At 41.1% G+C, this 20,615-nt stretch overlaps 1 protein-coding gene across 1 annotated transcript; it reads left to right on the forward strand.

Moving 5' to 3' along the window:
* The first annotated feature begins 14,262 nt into the window (after window positions 1-14,262).
* On the forward strand, window positions 14,263-20,341 carry LOC139416801 (acyl-coenzyme A diphosphatase FITM2-like). Its single transcript, XM_071165877.1, has 2 exons — window positions 14,263-14,542; window positions 17,119-20,341. The coding sequence occupies exons 1-2, from the start codon at window positions 14,370-14,372 to the stop codon at window positions 17,699-17,701; spliced, it is 756 nt and encodes a 251-aa protein (XP_071021978.1). The 5' UTR covers window positions 14,263-14,369; the 3' UTR covers window positions 17,702-20,341.
* The last annotated feature ends 274 nt before the right edge of the window (window positions 20,342-20,615 follow it).

The following is a 20,615-nucleotide window of genomic DNA, read 5'->3' on the forward strand; positions in this document are numbered from 1 at the left end:
GCAAGCTTGAGAAAGAAAACCAGGTATACCGTCTGTATAGGAGCATGGCAATACAGCCTGTACATGCAGGTAATCCACCTCTTCCTATCTATTCCACACAGCCATCGTGAATAGAAACCAAATTACAGTAAAGGTGTTGTGCGATATCTGTTTCCTCTTTACCTCAGGTCTGCACAAGATGTTTGGAACCTGTAAGTGGGATCTTTCTGATGAAGTTTCGGATACTTGAGGTCACTACCTTAACCAGGAATGTTCAATTCTGGTTCTGGAGGTTTTTTTTCTACCTGGTGGTTAGTTGCAATCACCTGGTGTCCTAAACTCTTAGAAAAAAGGTGCTATCTAGAACCTAAAAGGGTTCTTCGGCTGTCCCCATTACCTGGAACCAAAAATGTTCCCCTACAGCAGGGCTGCCAAACCCTCTTCCTGGAGATCTACTGTCCTGTAGATTTTCAATCCAACCCTAATTTTGCATATCCGATTCAGCTAGTTAAGGTCTTGTTGAGCAGATAATTAGTAGAATCGGGTGTGTTAAATTAGGGTTGGACTGAAAACCCACGGGACTGTAGATCTTTAGGAAAAGAGGGTTGGGCAGCCCTGCGCTACAGAGACAGCCGAAGAACCTATTTTTTTCTAAGAGTGTAGGTCTGAATTAGTCCCTTATTAGAAGGAGGGGATGAAAGTGTTTTGGCCCTCCAGGAGTGACATTGAACAGCCCTGATCTAAACACCAAATTGTACTGCCATTATTCATAAAATCCATATATAATTCACTGACAGATTGTCTGTGTTAACTTCGGCATTATTGGTATGTGAAAGGATGAAAACAGGGTATATTGCAGAAATCGATACAATACCAAAAAGCAGAATCAGCACTCTAGACTCTGTTGAGTTGTCATCAAATTTTGGCATGAGAGGTTTGTTTTTATTCTGTAAATCAAGACATACTGCCAGGTTGACCTACTCCAGTTAGGATCACCATGGTGACAGTGATTAGGTTCAGGAATAGGTTCCAGAGACTTCTGGAACTCTGACTATAGGCAACTGAGTAGAAACACAAGCATTTTGCCCTTTTGAGTTACATTTTACATGCTCTTGTGATTTATGTTAGTATGTAGGTTATGAAAAGCATGGTGCCTTAATTTCCTCGCCAGCCACAGTCTTTGTTGTTTCATTAAACATGTCCTCCTTTTTTCAAAAGATTGACAGGCTGTCCATGCAGCCATGGTCAAATGCTTACAAAACAACCAATCTTGAACCAAAGCCAATTTCATATGCCTGTAAAACCTGATCACTCAATTGTATGCCCCAATTTCAAAGCCTTCAAAAATACCTCAACACAGTCTAGTAGTGTTGTCAGACTTTGCGATTGAGTGTCTAAAATGCACAGCAAACTCCTTCAAAGAGTCTGTGTGAGCTCAGGAAGTCATAGGTCACCAGAAAGCTATAGACCCTTGTCTGTGTCAAGGTTTACTCTCAACGTCTGGTGATCTTCAATCTTCACTGATTTGCAGTGGTAGTACCACAAAAGACGTGGACATTAATGTTGTACTTTATTTAGACAGTTGTTTGAATTACTTGTTATGGGAAGAAAACAATTAGAGAAATACTTTATTTCACTTAACATGTTTGTATACTTTAATATGTTGGATATATGTGCCAACCAGCATGATTATATAATAGACACTGACCTAATGGTCTCTTAGCGCTGTGTCATACAGTTGCTGTTGCCATCATTTTTAAGCAATTGGCTTTTTTCCAGTGACACTGGCCTGAATCAAACTGTTATCTTTAGAGTTACATCAATGGAATGTTTTGGTGTTGGTTATGATAAAATGAAGGATGACCATGAGATACAAAGTGCCAGGTCTACGACTGACAACAGAGCCTAGCATTTAAATATAGCAACAAGCACACCCATGTCAGTTCTGTCACATAGTTACCAGTTCTGTCATCACACATCAAAGGAGAGGAAAAATGTTGTGGCAATATAAAATGGATCCATCAAACCTGCACAGTAGTAGCCTACAAGGAGGAGGACATGGACTATCATGTAAGATTTAGATGAATGATGCAACATTATGGGATGGAACAGGACATGTTGGGTGACTGTGTTATTGGTGTGTTCGGGTGTAATGTAGGCAACAAGCTTGTCAAAAAATAATTTCCTCCTCCTCCTCAGACAAACTCATTGCCTCAAGAGTCAGTACATACAGTATGAGCAGTCAGCAGTGATATTTCCTTGTTTTCTCCCAGTCCCAGGCCAGTTGGATGTTGAATATCAACTAATTGTAGACATGAAGGTCAAGGAGTGCACAGCTGTGTGGTTTTCCCTCCCCTCCCAGTCAAGGAAATGGTAGAGTAACGCCTAGCTATCCCTGTGTGAAGCACGTCATTTAGCATAAATCCAAGAAAGAGTCCTGCTCTCTATGCTCCTGCTGCTTCCATGTAATGAGCCGTTGTTTTTTTCATGTCAGAAAACTTTGTCCAAACTTTGTTTTGGCAGCAAGAAAACCAAATGTACCCAGTGATGTAGCAGCGAGCCCTTCCCGGACCGACCAGTGAAACATAGAGAGACGGAGGGAGACAGTGACAATTGGGTCCTCGTTCCTGGTGGAATTTAGAGGAACTGAAAGAATTGAACATTCTGCTTTCTAGGAGAAACTTTCAGCCAAGGCATTTAGACACAATTAATGGTTTGGCAGGTGTTATGAAGGTCCAAAAATGACAATGTTATAGAATTGAATCCTTCACACATAATTAGGCCTACTTCTGGAACATGTGTGTGTTTTATGTACGTCAGTGAACTTTAGAAAGACAAGACACTGTTATTCCCAGCACCGCAAGTAGAGAGGAAACTATGCTGATTGACACATTAGCCACAGCGTAATATTGTGCTATATAATGTGTATCAGACCTGGGTCAAATACATTATGTCAAACACTTCAAATAATCAAGCTGTGCTTGATTTAATTGGCCTGGTACAATGGAACCAACGGAAATAGTCCCAAAAGTGTAAATTGTGTGAAATTCAGCACAACATTCACTCAGTCTTCTCTTCCATGTATTTATTTGACATTTACTGTACATGATCACAAACTACACGATCCCTCAAGCCAAAACAACTAGGCCTACTCTTTTAGAAGATGATGTCACTTAGTATTCAAGTAGCCGATCACCTAAAACACCAAATGAATAATTGCTAGGCTGGTATAGACCTGGGTCAAAATTATTTGAAATCTTTCAAATACTTTGAGAGTTTATTTTAGCCTGCCTGGAGTGCCAGGTGGGCATGGTTTGCACTTTTGGGAGTGCTTTATCGCTTACATTGCAACAGGAAAGCTTAACAATCATGCACAGCTAAAGTATTTAAAATCATGTCAAATACTATTCAAACCCAGGTCTGGACTGGTGATTTATCATTTGGAACTCTGCTGAAGCATTGCTAACTGTCCAATAAATCTGACCAGACCTTTCTTCGGGAAAGCTTGGAGTAGGTCAGACTGAAGCCTGGGAGGATGATACCCAGACCAGACAATCAGGCCAGAGACAATCCCACCCCCTGGCCCTGCAATATGACATCATCTGTCTGGGTCTAGACAGAGTTGACTGTGGCCTTGCATACAAAAGCACACTGTGACCTCGTGGTGTCTAGGTAGTGCCAAATACATGGCACAAAAAATCTCTGCACACTAAATGGACGCCATATTTACCTTCAGTGAGCATAAAATCAACCTTACAAAAAAAACTGTATTTGAAGTCCCTTAGCCACAGCATTCAATTTTCAGCCAGCTAGCTCCTCTTCACCCTGGCTACATTAGCAGCTGGTGCCTTGAGGGAAGACGTTTGGCAGGTGAAATATAGGCTCTACCTCTGTGTCACAGCAGACACACAACTAACAGTCTAGAATGTACAGCAAATATATCCCATAGTCAAGGGGAAAATAACACTGACTGCATTACTCTCCAAGCAAGGAGATCAAATAAAGAAAAAACTTGGTAGGAGTACTTGATACTTATGTCAATTAGGGAAAGGTCTCAGACAAAGTTGGGTCTGCTTTGTTTTTCAGCTTGAAGTTAATAAACACATGGACAGTAAAACAGACAGTAGTCACCATGCCAGTCATTGTGGGGGAATGCATGTAGAGTTGGCACCCTATAAGGCCAGGTCAGGGGAGTTTGTTTAAAAAATGTACAGTCTAAGTGTTGTACTCTGGGTAAGTCCAGACCCTCTTGATCATTGGGCCAAAATGTCTGCAGGACAGCATCCAATGTTTTATCTCCTGCACAGTATTTGTTCAACATTTTGAAACTCCAGAGAAACTTGGAAAGGGTCTCCTTCCACACTCTTGCCAACTGACTTTTAAATTAGTTTGCAGTGATTTTTTGCACTCAATTTGAACAATGACTGGATTTGTTGAGGCATTCAATACCGTGTGTATGTGATCATATTTATCATACATTTTGTAATGCATCATAATCATAAATGTTTCTTGTCCTCGCTTGAAAACAGACCAACAAAAATATTGCAAAAGCTGCCTGCTCTTGCTTGGAAAACATATTGATCCAACCAACATGTGTCATCTCTGGCTGCTCACCAATCAATAAAATGTTATATTGACAAATGATCAGAAAGCACTGAGCCGGATATCATAACCACCTTTATCATTCCGCTAAGGACACAGGGTTTGCCTGGAAAAATGTAGACTACAATAGTCTCTGAACAACAGTAAAGTAAGTTTAGTAAAGTATGTTCATGTCACTGTTATAAAGCAATGTCAATCTCAAACTGCAGTGTCTGCTGTAATGTGCAACACATTGAAAAATTTTCTATAACTCGTCTTGTACCAACACATGGTGAAGATTTGACTCAAGATTACAATTGGACGTCCAAATGTAACTAGCATATTCCCTCTAAACTATGCCTGCCTCTGCCAGACATTGTTGAAATCTGTAACCATTTAATTTCAAACACCAGTGTTTCACCTCAACCCAGCCCAGACTGTACAGTCAGGCATGGATTCTTGAGACAGAGTGATCTCAAGAACAACAGCCAAACACAAGACACTGATGGAGAAATGTGATTTCTAAGAGAAGCTTATTGGCCAAGTCCAAGTGCATCAAGCTACACTGAAGGATAGCCCACTTCTGAACTCTTGAGTTCAATATCCCTCATGCTTAGACAGCCATCTAGGGGCCATGCGATGCCTGGTCCCATACCGTTGGGACACTGATATAACAATAGCCTATATAACTGAAAACAACTTATTATTCTGTAACAATAAATTAAGCAGATGTATTACATTTGCGAACAAAAAGGTATAAAATAAATGGATGCCAATTTTTTTCTTTCTTTAAATTTTACTTTAGAAATGACTGCATCGTGGTGGTAACTCTACAAGTATCTGATCTGTTAGATATAGCCTTATCTATTACAAAATACAATCCGAATTCTGTGTTTTTCAGATATGGCTATACTAATAGGACAACGTGGTCTCAGGGCAATTCGTATTATCAAGCACTCAAATGTATTTCTAAAGCCCTTTTTACATCAGCAGTTGTCACAACGTGCTTATACAGAAACTGAATCTAAAACCCCTAAGAGCAAGTAATGCAGAATCATGGTGGCTAGGAAAAACTCTTGAAAAAGCTGGAACCTAGGAAGAAACCTTGAGCAACCAGGCTGTGAGGTGTGGCCAGTCGTCTTCTGGATATGCCGGTTGGAGATTATAACAGTACATGGCCATAAAGGCCAGATCATTCTTCAAGATGTTCAAACGTTCATAGATTAGCAGCAGGGTCAAATAATAATCACAGTGGCTATCAAGGGTGCAACAGGTCAGGACCTCAGGAGTAAATGTCAGTTGGCTTTTCATAGCCGAGCATTGAGGTCGAGACAGCAGGTGCAGTAAAGAGAGAGAGAGTTGAAACAGCAGGTCCAGGACAAGGTAGCACGACTGTTGAACAGGTCAGGGTTCCATAGCCGCAGGCAGAACAGCAGCAGACACTGGATCAGCAGCAGGACCAGGTGGATTGGGGAAGGGGATAGCCAGGAGTCGTCAGGTCAGGTAGTCAGTCCTGAGGCATGGTCCAAGAGCTCAGGTCCTCCGGGAGGGGAGAGATGGGAAATTAGAGGGAGCAAATCTAAGATCACACAGGACACCAGATAAGACATTGATGTGTTAATGTTGATTGTTTTCTGCCCAGGGACTACAGATAAAAGTGAGCTATCTAGCTAAATCTGGTGCAATGGCATGTTATACATTGTCCCTGACAAATAAACATAATAATAATAAAATAATTGCACTAGATATTGCAGACTGACCCTAGACCCCTGGCACATAGACTATTTCAGCATAGATACAGGAGATCTTGTCCAAAGTTACTCCCAGACAGAGCCAAACAGGCAGGATATAACCCCGCCCACTTTGCAAAAGCACAGCCCCCACACCACACTAAAGGGATATCAACAGACCACTAACTTACTACCCTGAGACAAGGCCGAATTTAGCCCACAAAGATCTCCCCCACAACACGAGCCAGAGGACAGGAAGGAAGATCACGTCAGTGACTCAACCCACTCAGATTGAGTATAGCAGAAAAAAGCCTGGCACGACGAGATAAACCCCTCCTAGGGACGGCATGGGATAGCGTGACTCAGCCCCCATAATAGGGTCAGAGACCCTCTCCCAGTGGAGAGAGGGGAGCCGGCCAGGGTGGTTTATCACTCCAGTGCCTTGCCGTTCATCGTCACATCCCCGGCCAGACTACACTCAATCATAGAACCTGCTGAAGAGATGAGTCTTCAGTAAAGGATGAAACAGTCTGCGTCTCTCACATAGATCGGCAGATCATTCCATAAAAATGTAGCTCTATAGGAGAAAACCATGTCTCTAGCTGTTTGCTGAGAAATTCTAGGAACAATAAGGCAGCATGAGTCTTGTGGTCATAGTGTATGTGTAGATATGTATGGCCCGACCAATCAGCGAGATAGGTAGGAGCAAGTCCTTGTAATACTTTGTAGGTTAGCAGTAAAATCTTGAAATCAGCCCTAGCAATCAGCCTTAACAGGAAGCCAGTGGCGATTACTGGAGTAATATGATCAAATGTAGTTTTAGTCAAGATTCTAGCAGCAGTATTTAGCACCAGCTGAAGTTTATGTAGTGCATTATCTGGGTAGCCAGAGAGTAGAGCATTGCAGTAGTCTAATATTGAAGTGAAAATAAAGCATGGATTAGCTTTTATGCATAATTTTGGGACAAAACGTTCTGATTTTTGCAAAGGCTGTACTTGAAATATGTTTTATATGTTCAACAAAAGAGAGATCAGGGTCCAGAGTAATGCCGAAGTCCTTCACAGTTTTTTTTGAGACGACTGTACAACCGTCAAGATTCACTGTCAGATCCGACAGTATATCTCTGTTTCTTGGGACCTTGAACCTCTACTTTTAAACTCGGACAAAACAAATAACTTTTTCACCATTCAGTTCCTTATATCTGAAACAAAGGCTTCCATGGTAGGCAATTTTGGGGCTTCACCATGTTTCATTGAAATGTACAGCTGTGTATTGTCTACATAGCAGTACAAGTTTAGATTGTGTTTCTGAATGACATCAGCAAGAGGTAGCATGTATAGTGAAAACAATAGTGGTTCTAGAATGGAACATTGAGGAACACCAAAACTAACAATTGATTTATCAGAGGACAAACAATCCACAAAGATTAACTGATATCTTTCCGACAGATAAGATCTATACTAGGCAAGAACTTATTCGTGATGGCGCAGACGGAGATGGCAGCATCGCGACTAGCTCTTAGGAAACTTTACGTTCTATACTATTCTACTGTCTCTTAGTCCATTCTGTTCTGACGTCACTTGTCCATATGTATATAGTCTTAATTCATTCCTACTTAGATGTGTGTGTGTATTAGGTATATGTTGTGTAATTTGTTAGATATTACTTGTTAGATATTACTGCACTGTTAGAGCTAGAAGCACAAGCATTTCGCTATACCCGCAATAGCATCTGCTAATCAGGAGAGGCATTATTACTGCCACTTTTAGAGAGTTTGGCACACATCCGGAGGAAAGGGAGCCATTTAATATGTTCAACATAGGAAAGTCAAGAACAGGAAGAAGCTCTTTCAGTAGTTTAATTGGAATACGGTCCAGTAGACAGTCTAGCAATCCAAAGTTTGCATGTTCAAGTAGTGTCGGGGGCAACTGTAGCATTTTAGCTAACCCACAACACAATTTGTTGTGGGTTAATTTGTTCTTAACTGACTTGCCTGGTTAAATAAAGGTTAAAAAAATAAAAATAAATAAAAAATAAAGAAGGAATGGATCAGAACAATGAAGTCCTGATCTGTCAGAACCCGAGAGTATCTATTTGGACTGCAACATTTGTGATGTTTGTGATGGGCTAATTGTGCACTTTTTTGAGTGATGTGATTGTGAAGTCAGAGGATGAAGACAAGGAGGTGCAGGCTTGCTTCTCTACCATGGCAGCTAATGGAACTGGGTAAGGGGTCATTCAGAGCGTAACAAATGTACTATTCTTCTTATTGGATTGCTGATAGGCTTTTTCATATTTCTAAGTGAAATAAAGTCAGGGGGGGAAGTCCAGGATACGAACGGAGACCCAGCCTGGCTCATTTACGATTTTAGCGAACGGCAAATGCTCCCCACATACACGTCACACACAGAGCAGGCTTGCCAGAATCCCCCCCCCCCCCCCTCGCTTGAACGCGCGCACACTAAATTCTTCATTGCTGCGACTTGCTTGATCGTTTAAATTTCTGCTCCTCACTCCATTGTCAGTTTAGCCTACATTTCACTGATCTTAGTAGCAGAAAGCATTTTATATTTGTGTCCTTCAAGGCAGCTGTCAATGATCATGTTACGCTGCGTTTCATTAAAACATGTTATGGCTGTTTGATCGCAGTGGAGGCACTAGTCATGTCTGCAGGTTTCGGTTTGGCTATTTGTTTCAGGTGTATTAGTCAATAAATAAATATACTTTCCAAAATTCGTCATATCTCCCATGTCTTATTCGACTAGTAATTGTTCTGAAATGTTTATTGCTTGCCTACATTTTACTCTCTCCTTTATGTTTAATATAACACACATACATTAATTATTAATTGTGGTTGCACGTGAAGACTGTTCTATATAAAGTATTTGACTCTGATGTGTGCTACAGAAAGTATTAGACCAGTGACAAAAATAAGGAAATTTAAGGTAAGGCCATTGACGTGGTTCCCAAACAATGGGTTTCTTTCCAGCCAGGCCGCCTGGGGGCCGCCTGGGGTGCAGCTGGACCCTACCAACTGGGCACAGATGTCAGTTCAACGTCTAGTTTTGATTTACATTTGGTTGAGTTCTCAACTAATGTGAATTCAGCGTGAAATAAAAAACTATTTAACCATGTCATTGGGTCTAGGTTAAAGGTTGGGTGAAAAAAATACTAAATTCAATTTGTTTTTGAATGAGGATCTTGTGTGAGGATCTTGTGTGACAACCCCAACAAACAAGCGGCCATAAACATAGCGAGAGCGATAAAATACGCTTGGACGGGCATCACTGTTCTAGAGTTTTACCAATTCCTAGGGCTTCTTTTCTACATGTCTGGTCAAGTTATTACGTATAAGAAACTACTCAAAAGTGAACAGCATTTTCTCCCGGTCCTTTCCAGGGTCAGTCATGACCAGGAATGGATTCCAAATGTTGCTTGTGAACATTCACATGACCGACCCCGAGAAAGACTGCATCCCTGAGTATGACAGCCTTTACAGTATCGATGAGTGCCATGCGGATTGCAAGTCGAGCGTATTGCCATCCTTCCAGAAATCTGTCCATTGATGAGCAAATGGTGGCATCTATGGCTAAATGTTAAAAGCCTCAGTGCATGAAGAGCAATGCCGGTCCAGTGGGGCTTCAAGCCCTTTGATTTGGCTGACTCCAGCAATTGCTACACCATTGACTTCAGTGTGTACACTGGAAAGTCCAACTCCTCTGGCAATGGACAATGCTATGACGCTGTCATGAGTGTCATTCAGCCTTCCTACTTGGGCACTGGTTACCATCTCTGCTGTGACAATTTCTACACAATTCCAAAACTGTTCCAGGATTTATTATCCAGGAAAATTGGTGCTTGAAGACCCTGATCACATTGAGACAAATGCCCTGACCATGAAATCCCAGAGTGGATCCATAAGGTGGAGGAGGGAGGGCAACCTGCTGTATGTGAAGTGGAATAAAGCCAGCAAGGTCTCGATGTGTGGTTGCCAACATTTAAGTAAAACATTTATTTTAATGTGTAAATGTATTACATATGATATAGTCAGGGCAAAAGCCAGTTGTTACGTATGAGATTCTGAAGTTGCTAAGCAAACAAGCTGGTCATTCATTGTTTTGGGATGTTTTAACTCAGTCGTTCATTATATTCATTCCATGTTGCTATGCTGAACAAATCCTTGGCATGTAGCTAGCTAGCTACAGTAGCTAGTAGAGGTTCAATGATTACGTGAGACAAGAACTTCAATAAATAATAATTTAATAAATAATGTATAAATAGGCAAAAAACTGCTGATTATCAAGTCAATAATGCAACGTTAACGTTAGTTATGGAGGATAGCTCGGCTAATTACTTTACTTCTCATTTGCTAGCCAACTACACACAATCAGATCAGGCAGCTGAAATGACAGCAAACTATGTGCATTTGTGTTTGTTTTACCTGCGTTTCTATACTGAACAAAATTATAAACGCAACATGCAAACATTTCTAAGATTTTACTGAGTTACAGTTCATAGAAGGAAATCAGTCAATTTAAATAAATTAATTTGGCCCTAATCTATGGATTTCACATGAATGGGCTGGGTCACAGCCATGGGTGGGCCTGAGAGGGCATAGGCCTACCCACTTGGGAGCCAGATCCACCCACTGGGGAGCCAGGCCCAACCAATCAGAATTAGTTTTCCCCCCAAAAAAGGGCTTAATTACAGACAGAAATACTCCTCAAGTTCATCAGCTGTTCGGGTGGCGCAGGTGAAGAAGCCGGATGTGGAGGTCCTGGGCTGGCGTGGTTACACGTGGTCTGCGGTAGTAAGGCCAATTGGACGTACACTGATTCTGATTCTCTCAAATGACATTGGAGAAGGTTTATGGTAGAGAAATTAAGATTAAATTATCTGGCAACAGCTCTGTTGGACATTCCTACAGTCAGCATGCCAATTGCATGCTCCCTCAAAACTTGAGACATCTGTAGCATTGTGTTACAAAACTGCACATTTTAGAGTGGCCTTTTATTGTCCCCAGCATTTTTTATTATTTTAATTTTAAATGTAACCTTTATTTAACTAGGCAAGTCAGTTAAGAACAATTTTTTATTTACAATGACAGCCTGTAAGGTGTTATAAAAGGGAGAAATGTACTTTTCAACAGTTTTGGAAGGTATAGCCTACCTTCCAAAACTCGAGATGACCTCAGGAGAACCGTGGGTGTTGAAGATGTCCACTATCACCTTGGAGGTGGCCTCACCAGTCTTGTCCTTGATGGGTATCATACAAAATAAAAATAAATGTCTGGTTCCAAGCATCCTTTTTAATGGGTTTACAGAAGGGAATTTAGAGTTAAGCACATTCTCTTCCTTTACTGACCTTGGCATTGTGCATGGTGATCTTAGGCTTGTGTGCGGCTGAGCCGTTGTTGCTCGGAGGCGTTTCCACTTCACAATAACAGCACTTACAGTTGACCGGGGCAGCTCAAGCAGGGCAGACATTTCCATGTAGAACCATCTGTGGAAAGGTTATTTTTTTTTTTTTTTTTTGACTTGTTGGAAAGGTAGCATCCTATGACAATGCCACGTTAAAAGTCACTGAGCTCTTCAGTAAGGCCATTCTACTGCCAGGTTTTGTCTATGGATATTGCATATATACCTGTCAGCAACGGGTGTGGCTGAAAATACTGAATCCACTCACTTGAAGGGGTGTCCACATACCATTGTATGTACAGTGCATTCGGAAAGTATTCGGACCCCTTGACTTTTTCCACATTTTGTTAAGTTACAGCCTTATTCTAAAATGTATTAATACATAAATAAATAAAACATCTCAGCAATCTACACACAATAACCCATAAAGACAAAGCGAAAACAGGGTTTTACAAATGTTTGCTGATTTATTACAATGGAAAAACAGAAATACCTTATTTACATAAATATTCAGACCCTTTGCTATGAGACAAAATTGTGCTCAAATGCATCCTGTTTCCATTGATCATCCTTGAGATGTTTCTTCAACTTGATTGGAGTCTACCTCCGGTAAATTCAATTGATTGGACATGTTTTGGAAAAGCACACACCGGTCTGTAAGGGGTCCTACAGTTAACAGTACATGTAAAGCAAAAACCAAACTATGAGGTCAAATGAATTGTCCGTAGAGTTCCGAGACAGGATTATGTCGAGCCACAGATCTGGGGAAGGGTACCAAAAAATGTGTGCAGCATTGAAGGTCCCCCAAGAACACAGTGGCCTCCATCATTCTTAAATGGAAGAAGATTGGAACCACCAAGACTCTTGCTAGAGTTGGCCGCCCGACTAAACTTAACAGTCGGGGGAGAAGGGCCTTGGTCAGGGAGGTTACCAAGAACCTGATGGTCACTCTGACAAAGCTCCAGAGTTACTCTGTGGAGATGGGAGAACCTTCCAGAAGGACAACCATCTCTGCAGCACTCCACCAATCAGGCCTCCTCAGTAAAAGGCACATGACAGCCCGCTTGGAGTTTTCCAAAAGGCACCTAAAAGACTCAGACCATGACAAACAAGATTCTCTGGTCTGATGAAACCAAGAGTGAACGCTTTGGCCTGAATGCCAAGTGTCACGTCTGGAGGAATCCTGGCACCATCCCTACGGTGAAGCATGGTGGTGACAGCATCATGCTTTGGGGATGTTTTTGAGTGGCAGGGACTGGTAGACTATTCAGGATTGGGGGAAAGAGTGCAAAGTACAGAGATATCCTTAATGAAAACCTGCTCCAGAGGACTCAGGACCTCAGACTGGGGTGAAGGTTCACCTTCCAACAAAACAATGACCCTAAGCACACAGCCAAGGCAACGCAGGAGTGGCTTCGGGACAAGTCTGAATGTTGTTGAGTTGCCCAGCCAGAGCCCGGACTTGAACCCGATCGAATATCACTGGAGAGACCTGAAAATAGCTGTGAAGCGACGCTCCCCATCCAACCTCATAGAAACTCCCCAAATATAGGTGTGCCAAGCTTTCAGCATTATACCCAAGAAGACTTGAGGCTGTAATCACTGCCAAAGGTGCTTCAACAAAGTAGTGTAGTGGAGCGGGTTAAGAGTTTCAAGTTTTTTGGCGTCCACATCACCAACAATCTATTATGGTCCAAACACACTAAGACAGTTGTGAAGAGGGCACGACAACGCCTTTTCCCCCTTAGGAGACTGAAAAGATTTGGCATGGGTGCCCAGATCCCCAAAAAGTTCTACATCTGTACAATTGAGAGCATCCTGACCGGTTGCTTCGCCGCCTGGTATGGCAATTGCTCGGCATCCAACCAGAAGGCTCTACAGAGGGTAGTGCGTACGGCCCAGCACATCACTGGGGCCAAGCTTCCTGCCATTGAGGACCTATATACTAGGCGGTGTCAGAGGAAGGCCCAACAAATTGTCAGACTCCCATCACCCAAGTCATAGACTGTTCACTTCACTTCACTGTTCACTACATTCCATACTCCACACATTTTCCCTGACACCCAAAAGTACTCATAGCATTTTTTATGCTTAGGAGGACGGGAAAATGGTCAAATTCACGCACTTATCAAGAGAACATCCCTGGTCATCACTACTGCCTCTGATCTGGCGGACTCACTAAACACAAATGCTTCGTTTGTAAATTATGTCTGAGTGTTGGAGTGTGCCCCTGGCTATCCCTAATTATTATTATTTTTTAAACTATAAATTGTGCCATCTGGTTTGCTTAATATAAGGAATTTTAAATGATTTCTTCTTTTACTTTTGATACTTAAGTATATTTTAGCAAATACATTTACTTTTGATACTTAAGTATATTTAAAATCAAACTTTTACTCAAGTAATATTTTACTGGGTGACTTTCACTTTTACCTAAGTCATTTTCTATTAGGGTATCTTTACTTTTACTTCAGTATGACAATTGTTTACTTTTTCCAACACTGCTCTATTCCACCTCGTCAGAACCGCGTGGAATATACCAGAGAAGAAGACATCCTGTCGTAACACCAAAATGCAACATTCAAAGAGTTCATTGGCTAGAGAGGGCTGATATACCTACCAATCCCCAGATCATTCTTGTTCCAAGTGTCCGCATTTCAACATGGCAGCCGTGGATGTCATCGTGGACAACTTTGCTGCACTTTGGAGTAAACCTTTTAACCGTGTTATATTGGCTCAGATTTTTTTTGCTATTTCAATAGTGGGATCCTTTGTAAATTGGACACAGCTCGTTCCGGAGACATATTTCAGCAACAGAAGAAATGTTGTCAATATGTAAGTAGCGGTTACCCATTAGCAAACTAGCTAGCCACAATGACAGCTCGATAATCATTGAGGCTGTAGGCTAGCTAACACCTAAGTTAGCTTACGAAGTGCCAAATGTTTTTTTTTTTTGTCAAATATTGTACAGTGGATAGGTGCAGACGTTGAATTTAAGTAATGAGTGACAAGTGAAAATATATTTTTTTACATACGTTTAAGTTCGGGATGTTAAAATCAGGTTCATTTTCGGTTCTGAATGAAAGTGGAAAATGTTGGTTCTGAATGAAAGTAGAAAAGACGTAATTGTCTATGTTTGGTCCAAATCAAGGCTGGTCCAGAACGGACATCATCTGAACCAAACATAAACATCTATGATTTGGTCCGGACTAGACCAAAAACCAATACATGCATACACCAATACTTTTTTCATGCTACCCAACTTCATCGGGAGTTATTGTGAGCCTATTTTGCAATGTGTTTACACAGTAGGAAATGCAAAGTATTTTGTTTTTGCTATGATCAGCTTGTCCGATACAAACTTGAACCACTGATCATGACAATGGGGGGAAATTCTTGGACAACAGTTGTGATTGTCCATTCTTATATTGTCCATTTTACTTTGCACTGGAGAGGCGCGCTGGGAATATGTTGAGCCCCTGGCTTTGACAAAATGGGCACTGCTTATCACTGGGCGGTATCAAACTTCACCTTATGGCACTGGTTGAGAGATTGTCGACTACAAAATAAGATTCCTCAACTCCTTGCCTGTCGACTCAAGTAGCGGAATCGACTCCTAAGATTCAGTATTTTTGCAACAGAGGATACTGAGTAGTTGCTATAGGCTACTTCAGAGAATACAATCTCTTGCATCTTTAACAACAAAGAGAAGGGAGAGTGATGGCATAGGTAGGCAGGTCGGCCAGCAGGCCTACAGTCAGAACTGCGGTAATCAAAATATGTATAGGCTGTCACAATGCTGTAGGCTCTCGCAATTTCTTGGCTTGCACTGTCTCTCAAGTTCACTAAAGTAGGGCTGAAATATTCTACATGCAATAGACAGAACCATACACACACCGTACAGTATGAAGATAGGATAAAACTGCGTCTCCAATAGAAAAGGAAACAGTCACCGGGTCTAGCATTCGTCTCACGCCAAACTCTGCATATTTAGGCCGTCAAATCAAAGGCACTCCTTCAATATAAAGTTGTTTTTCACGAAAATGTCAGTTTGTCGCCTTCACAAGTTTGGAGTAATAACATGTTCAACTACTTAAGACATTGGCCCGAATCTAGGTTGTGCCTTTAGATTTCAAGAAAATGTACAACTAAGGCACACGTTTTACTTCTTTCATGGACTTCTCAAACCCCAAACCTCTGCCTGGTGTGTTTCGCAAGCATTCCCAGAAGTCTTGCGATGTTGCGCCTCTGGATTTAGAAACTCTGTGACTGAACACACTCGCATCTTTCATAGCAAAGAAAAAGAGCAGGTGAGCCAGCAAGGGATATTGATAATCTGTGTCTTTCAATGTCTTGGCTTGAAATGCCTTGTAAATTCACCAAAAGTATAGCCTAATCTCTAATTTAATATCAATGAGTATGGCTAAGCTACAATACATAGTGCCAAGTGAATTGAAGTTGAACATCGCCAAATGTGTCAGTTGAATTAGGCTTAAATGGACACCCTGGCTGGCTGTTGGTGTCCTAGAGCAATGCATCGCAAAGCAGGGCATCCCCTCTAAACTTTTTGTAAATGGCAAGTTCACTTTCTCATTCATAAACGCATCTCATGTACAAGTACTGTTCAGCAGCGCAAATCAGCTGGATGGGTGGTGGTGGGGGGGGCATATTTATTTGGAAGGACATCTACCATGGATCGCTAAAATACCATTATGGCACTTAATATAGTTTGCCTAATTTCAGTTAATGTGAGAAAACAAGCAGTAGAGTCATTGTACCATCTAAATCTATTTTTATATATTTCCCATCAACAACAAAAACATTTTTTTTTCAGTTTTTTGAAGCTGGTGTGTACAGAACTAAAAGATGGGGGGGAAAAAACTCAACTTAGAAAGAAAGAACAAGCATAGAAATAACACACATAACAGATCTACTGCTTCTTAGACTTGCATTCAATTAGAATGACAGATCTATAACTCACATTTCTATGCGAATGTGGTCATGGTTAGTTAAATGGCAGGGTCAGTTTAATGGCCTGGGGATGGAACCTCTTTATCAGTCTCTCGGTTGTAGCAGGGTGAACAGGTTGTGGCTCGGGTAGCTGAGGTCCTTGATCTTCTTGGCCTTCCAGTGACACTGGGTGCTGTAGATGTCCAGGAGGGCAGGCAGTGTGCCCCCTATGGTGCGTCAGCCCATTGCACCATCTTTAAATTGTCAAGAAGGAGTGACATGGGGCTAAGATGGCTAGCTACAACAACCCCTTACCAAATTCTTCTTCTAGGCTCACGTTAGACACACGTCAATCAGCGAGAGAGTTTGCCTGCAGCTATGTATTTACCAACACCTGCAGTCTGGTTCTCAACTGTGTGTGACAGTGCTACCTAAATGACCACTTCCTGTATCTCTTCCAGGTATTTTGTCAAAGTTTCCTGGGGCTGGTCTTTGCTGCTGTTGACCCCGTTCATCCTCTTCACGTCATACAAGAACTTGACCTTTGCCCTCCGGCGACTGAGCTCATTGGTGGTGGCCACAGCCATTTGGTACACCATCACCAAGTTTTTTTCCTACATCAACAATGCCACAGGTACCTGTCACGTTCCTGAATCTGAAGCCATGGATCAAGTCCCTCATGATGACATCACCTCATGCAGGAATGCTGGGGGTCAATGGGACGGCTTTGCCATCTCAGGACACTCGTTCATTCTGTCGTACTCTGCACTCATCATTGCCGAAGAAATGGCACCTATGGTGCACCTGGTGAAGAAGAACAGGAATACTGTTTTGGATTTGTTATATGTTTCCCTTAATTGGATAGTAATCACCTGGATATGGATGTTTGTGTGTACCTCGGTGTACTTTCATTCTTTCCCTGAGAAGCTTCTCGGGACAGTTTTGGGGATTGTGCCATGGTTTGTCACATATCGGATATGGTATTCAATGCCCTTCTCTCCTGGTCTCCCATATCAGCCAAAAGAGCAGAGACAACTAGCTTAAAACCAGCACTACTTAGCACTAGGCTAGACCTCCTACTCTCCTAATGTATTGGCTCTGTAACATGTTTGACTGCCACCTTCAAAACACTCACGTTAAAAACATTGACATTCTTCTCACGTTCCAAGTTGACTGTTGCTATTTAAAGTTTTTTTTCTTTCCTTCAGAAAGGTCATTGGACAGGGGGCCAGGGTTGGTTTGCACACGTGGGTCTCGACTCCCTGTGTGGCTGTAGGCATCTGGTGTTCTTAAAATGACACTGATCTCATCTGAGATCAGTGCAGTGCATGGCGTTGCATGGCGTTGATGCCTAGGCCTATCCACTAGCTAGTCGTCCCCAGGGTTGGGGTCAATTTCATTTCAATTTAAGCAGTAAACTGACTTTTTTTAAGATAAAGGTGTGCACCCTAACGTAAAAAGAAATGAATTCACCACAACTCTGGGGGTCGTGCTATTTGTTTTGTATACTTCATCTTTTAAAAGCCAATGTTGTTGTGAAAGCCTTTGCAGTATGTGTATGTAGGGTTGGAGAGTCATTTTAGTGTTAGTTCATTTTCAGTTTGTTTCAATTCTCATTATTTTATTTGTATGGAAATGTATATTGGAGAGAAATATATAAAGTAATCCATTTTAGTGGCAAATGTAGTGGGGAACACTTGAGAATGTTTACAATGAAATAGTTTAAGGTATTTTTAATGTTTTTGTGCTTTGCCAACTCATTTTTTTGTAACACAACCCTCCAAATAGAAATGAGATCCGTTCTTATGTGGTTGTGCCACCTAGCTATCTTAAGATGAATGTACTATCTGTAAGTCGCTCTGGGTAAGATGCTAAATGACTAAAATGTAAATGCCAAATGTCTTGAATGTCCAGCAGCTCTCAATCAACATTGTGTTTTAGTCATAAGGTTTACATAGCCAGACAAAATTATATCCTAAATGTCTTTTGTTTTTTTATAAATCATTAAGGACAAAATGCAGTTTATTTCCAGAACCAAAAGGTTCTATTCATATTATGGCTACTACTAGGTGTAGGCCTATCTGTTTATTCTCAGCACTACCAAAGGAATATTCAGCATGATGTGCAAGTAAAATAAAAAGGTATTTTTAGTAGGTTGCCTGACAATGCATTATAACACTTCATAACCAGGATAATTGTCTGTTTTGCTTGGCATTGTGAAAAGCCATATAGTACAAAATAAGAGAAAATGCATTACATTCAATCATGTTGAAATAACAATTCTGTAAACTGCAAGTTATGTTTTTCATTTTCAGAATTTATTTTTCCTTGATGACAATTGAATAAATTAAGGCTTATGAACAGACATCATCAAAAGCACTAAATAAATGCATATTTATAAATATAAAAAATACTATTGTGAAATATATTGGCCACAAATAACACCTAGGATTACTCAACTTGTTGAATTCCTTGGCTTGAGAGTTATGTGAGCCATATGAAATAAATACATAATTTGCAGGAACTCCGTTTTAAGAGGCAGTGAATTATTGGTAACAATGGTGATTGTTATAATGAAACCTAGAAAAACACTGACAATGATAGGCTAGTTATGGAAATGTAATTTCTCAATTGGTCTCTGACATTACACCCAGACAGTGTTAGTTTATGTATCAGTGAAAGTCCCAGGAAAAAACACACCAAATGAAGTGGATTGTAGACACACTTGATTTGAACTACTGTATGGGCTAATAATGAAAGCCAGTGTATTAGTTGAGTACTAGGCTAAATGTAAAATGTGTTAACTTGCTTACTTCCAGCAACAACAAAAAAAATCTCAAACTTCAGATTTTCAAACCTGTGCCATTTTATGTTGTTGTTGTTAGACAGGGAACTACTGGTGTCAAATGTTCTTTCCATTACATAGATCTCCAAAGCTCAACATGAAGAAAACACCAGACAGTTATTCAGTTGTGAATGTTTTCTTCTCACCAACAAACACCCAATGTGATGAGATGAACTGTGACTTCTCAAATTGCTGTTTTCAGATGAACTTGTAGGGCTGGTTTCCCAGACAAACATTAAGACTGTCCCTGGACTAAAAAGTTATGTCAATGGAGATTCTCCGTTGAGCATGCTATTTAGTCCAGGACTAGCTTTAATTTGTGTTCAGAAACCGGTTCCAGGTGTGTCTTGACAAGTATTCAAAGTGAAACCTTTATGTGAATCCAAAATTACACCCTATTCCCAACACAGTGCACTACTTTTGATCAGAGCCTTATGGTCCCTCGTCAAAAGTAGTGCACTACATAGGGAATAGGGTGCCATTTAGTACTTAAACATAGATATCCCACACAGCTGACACACTGTTAATGAAACATTGGCCATCGTTTTTCAGCCATGCAGTCTGTTAACAACCATACGCACGGTTACTCTTGTCTTCTACTTTAATGCTCTTCTGTCACCTCACTTCCCTCTGCCATTTTGAAAAGGAGGACGGGGGGAGGACATGAGGAAAGACTATTGAGAAAGAGCTATTTCAGTGGCAAACCAGAACTGGATCTTATTGTCTTGTATGTTGTCTTGTTATGCATTGAGTGTCAAGTTACTGTATGTTTTATTTTTTTTACCCAGACCTTATTTAAATTGAAATAAATCCTTGTAGTTATACAAGTTTTACATTCAGCTGTGTACATGCTAGCACTTCTGAGCAGAGGGGAACATGGTATAGGTCAGTTAGACTCCAGAGGATTTGGGTTGCAAAATTCTGGGAACTTTCAATCAACTCCCTGGTTTTCCAGGAATCCTAGTTGGAGGATTCTGGATGTCCTGCTTATGCTCTCCTAATTCTGGGAATCCTGGAGAGAATAAGCAGGAAATCTGGAATCCTCCAACTAGGATTTCTGGAAAAACCAGGGAATATGTTGAACGTTCCCAGAATTGTGTAACCCTAGTCACA

Source organism: Oncorhynchus clarkii, chromosome 9, assembly GCF_045791955.1.
Source record: "Oncorhynchus clarkii lewisi isolate Uvic-CL-2024 chromosome 9, UVic_Ocla_1.0, whole genome shotgun sequence".
Taxonomy (NCBI): Eukaryota; Metazoa; Chordata; class Actinopteri; order Salmoniformes; family Salmonidae; genus Oncorhynchus; species Oncorhynchus clarkii.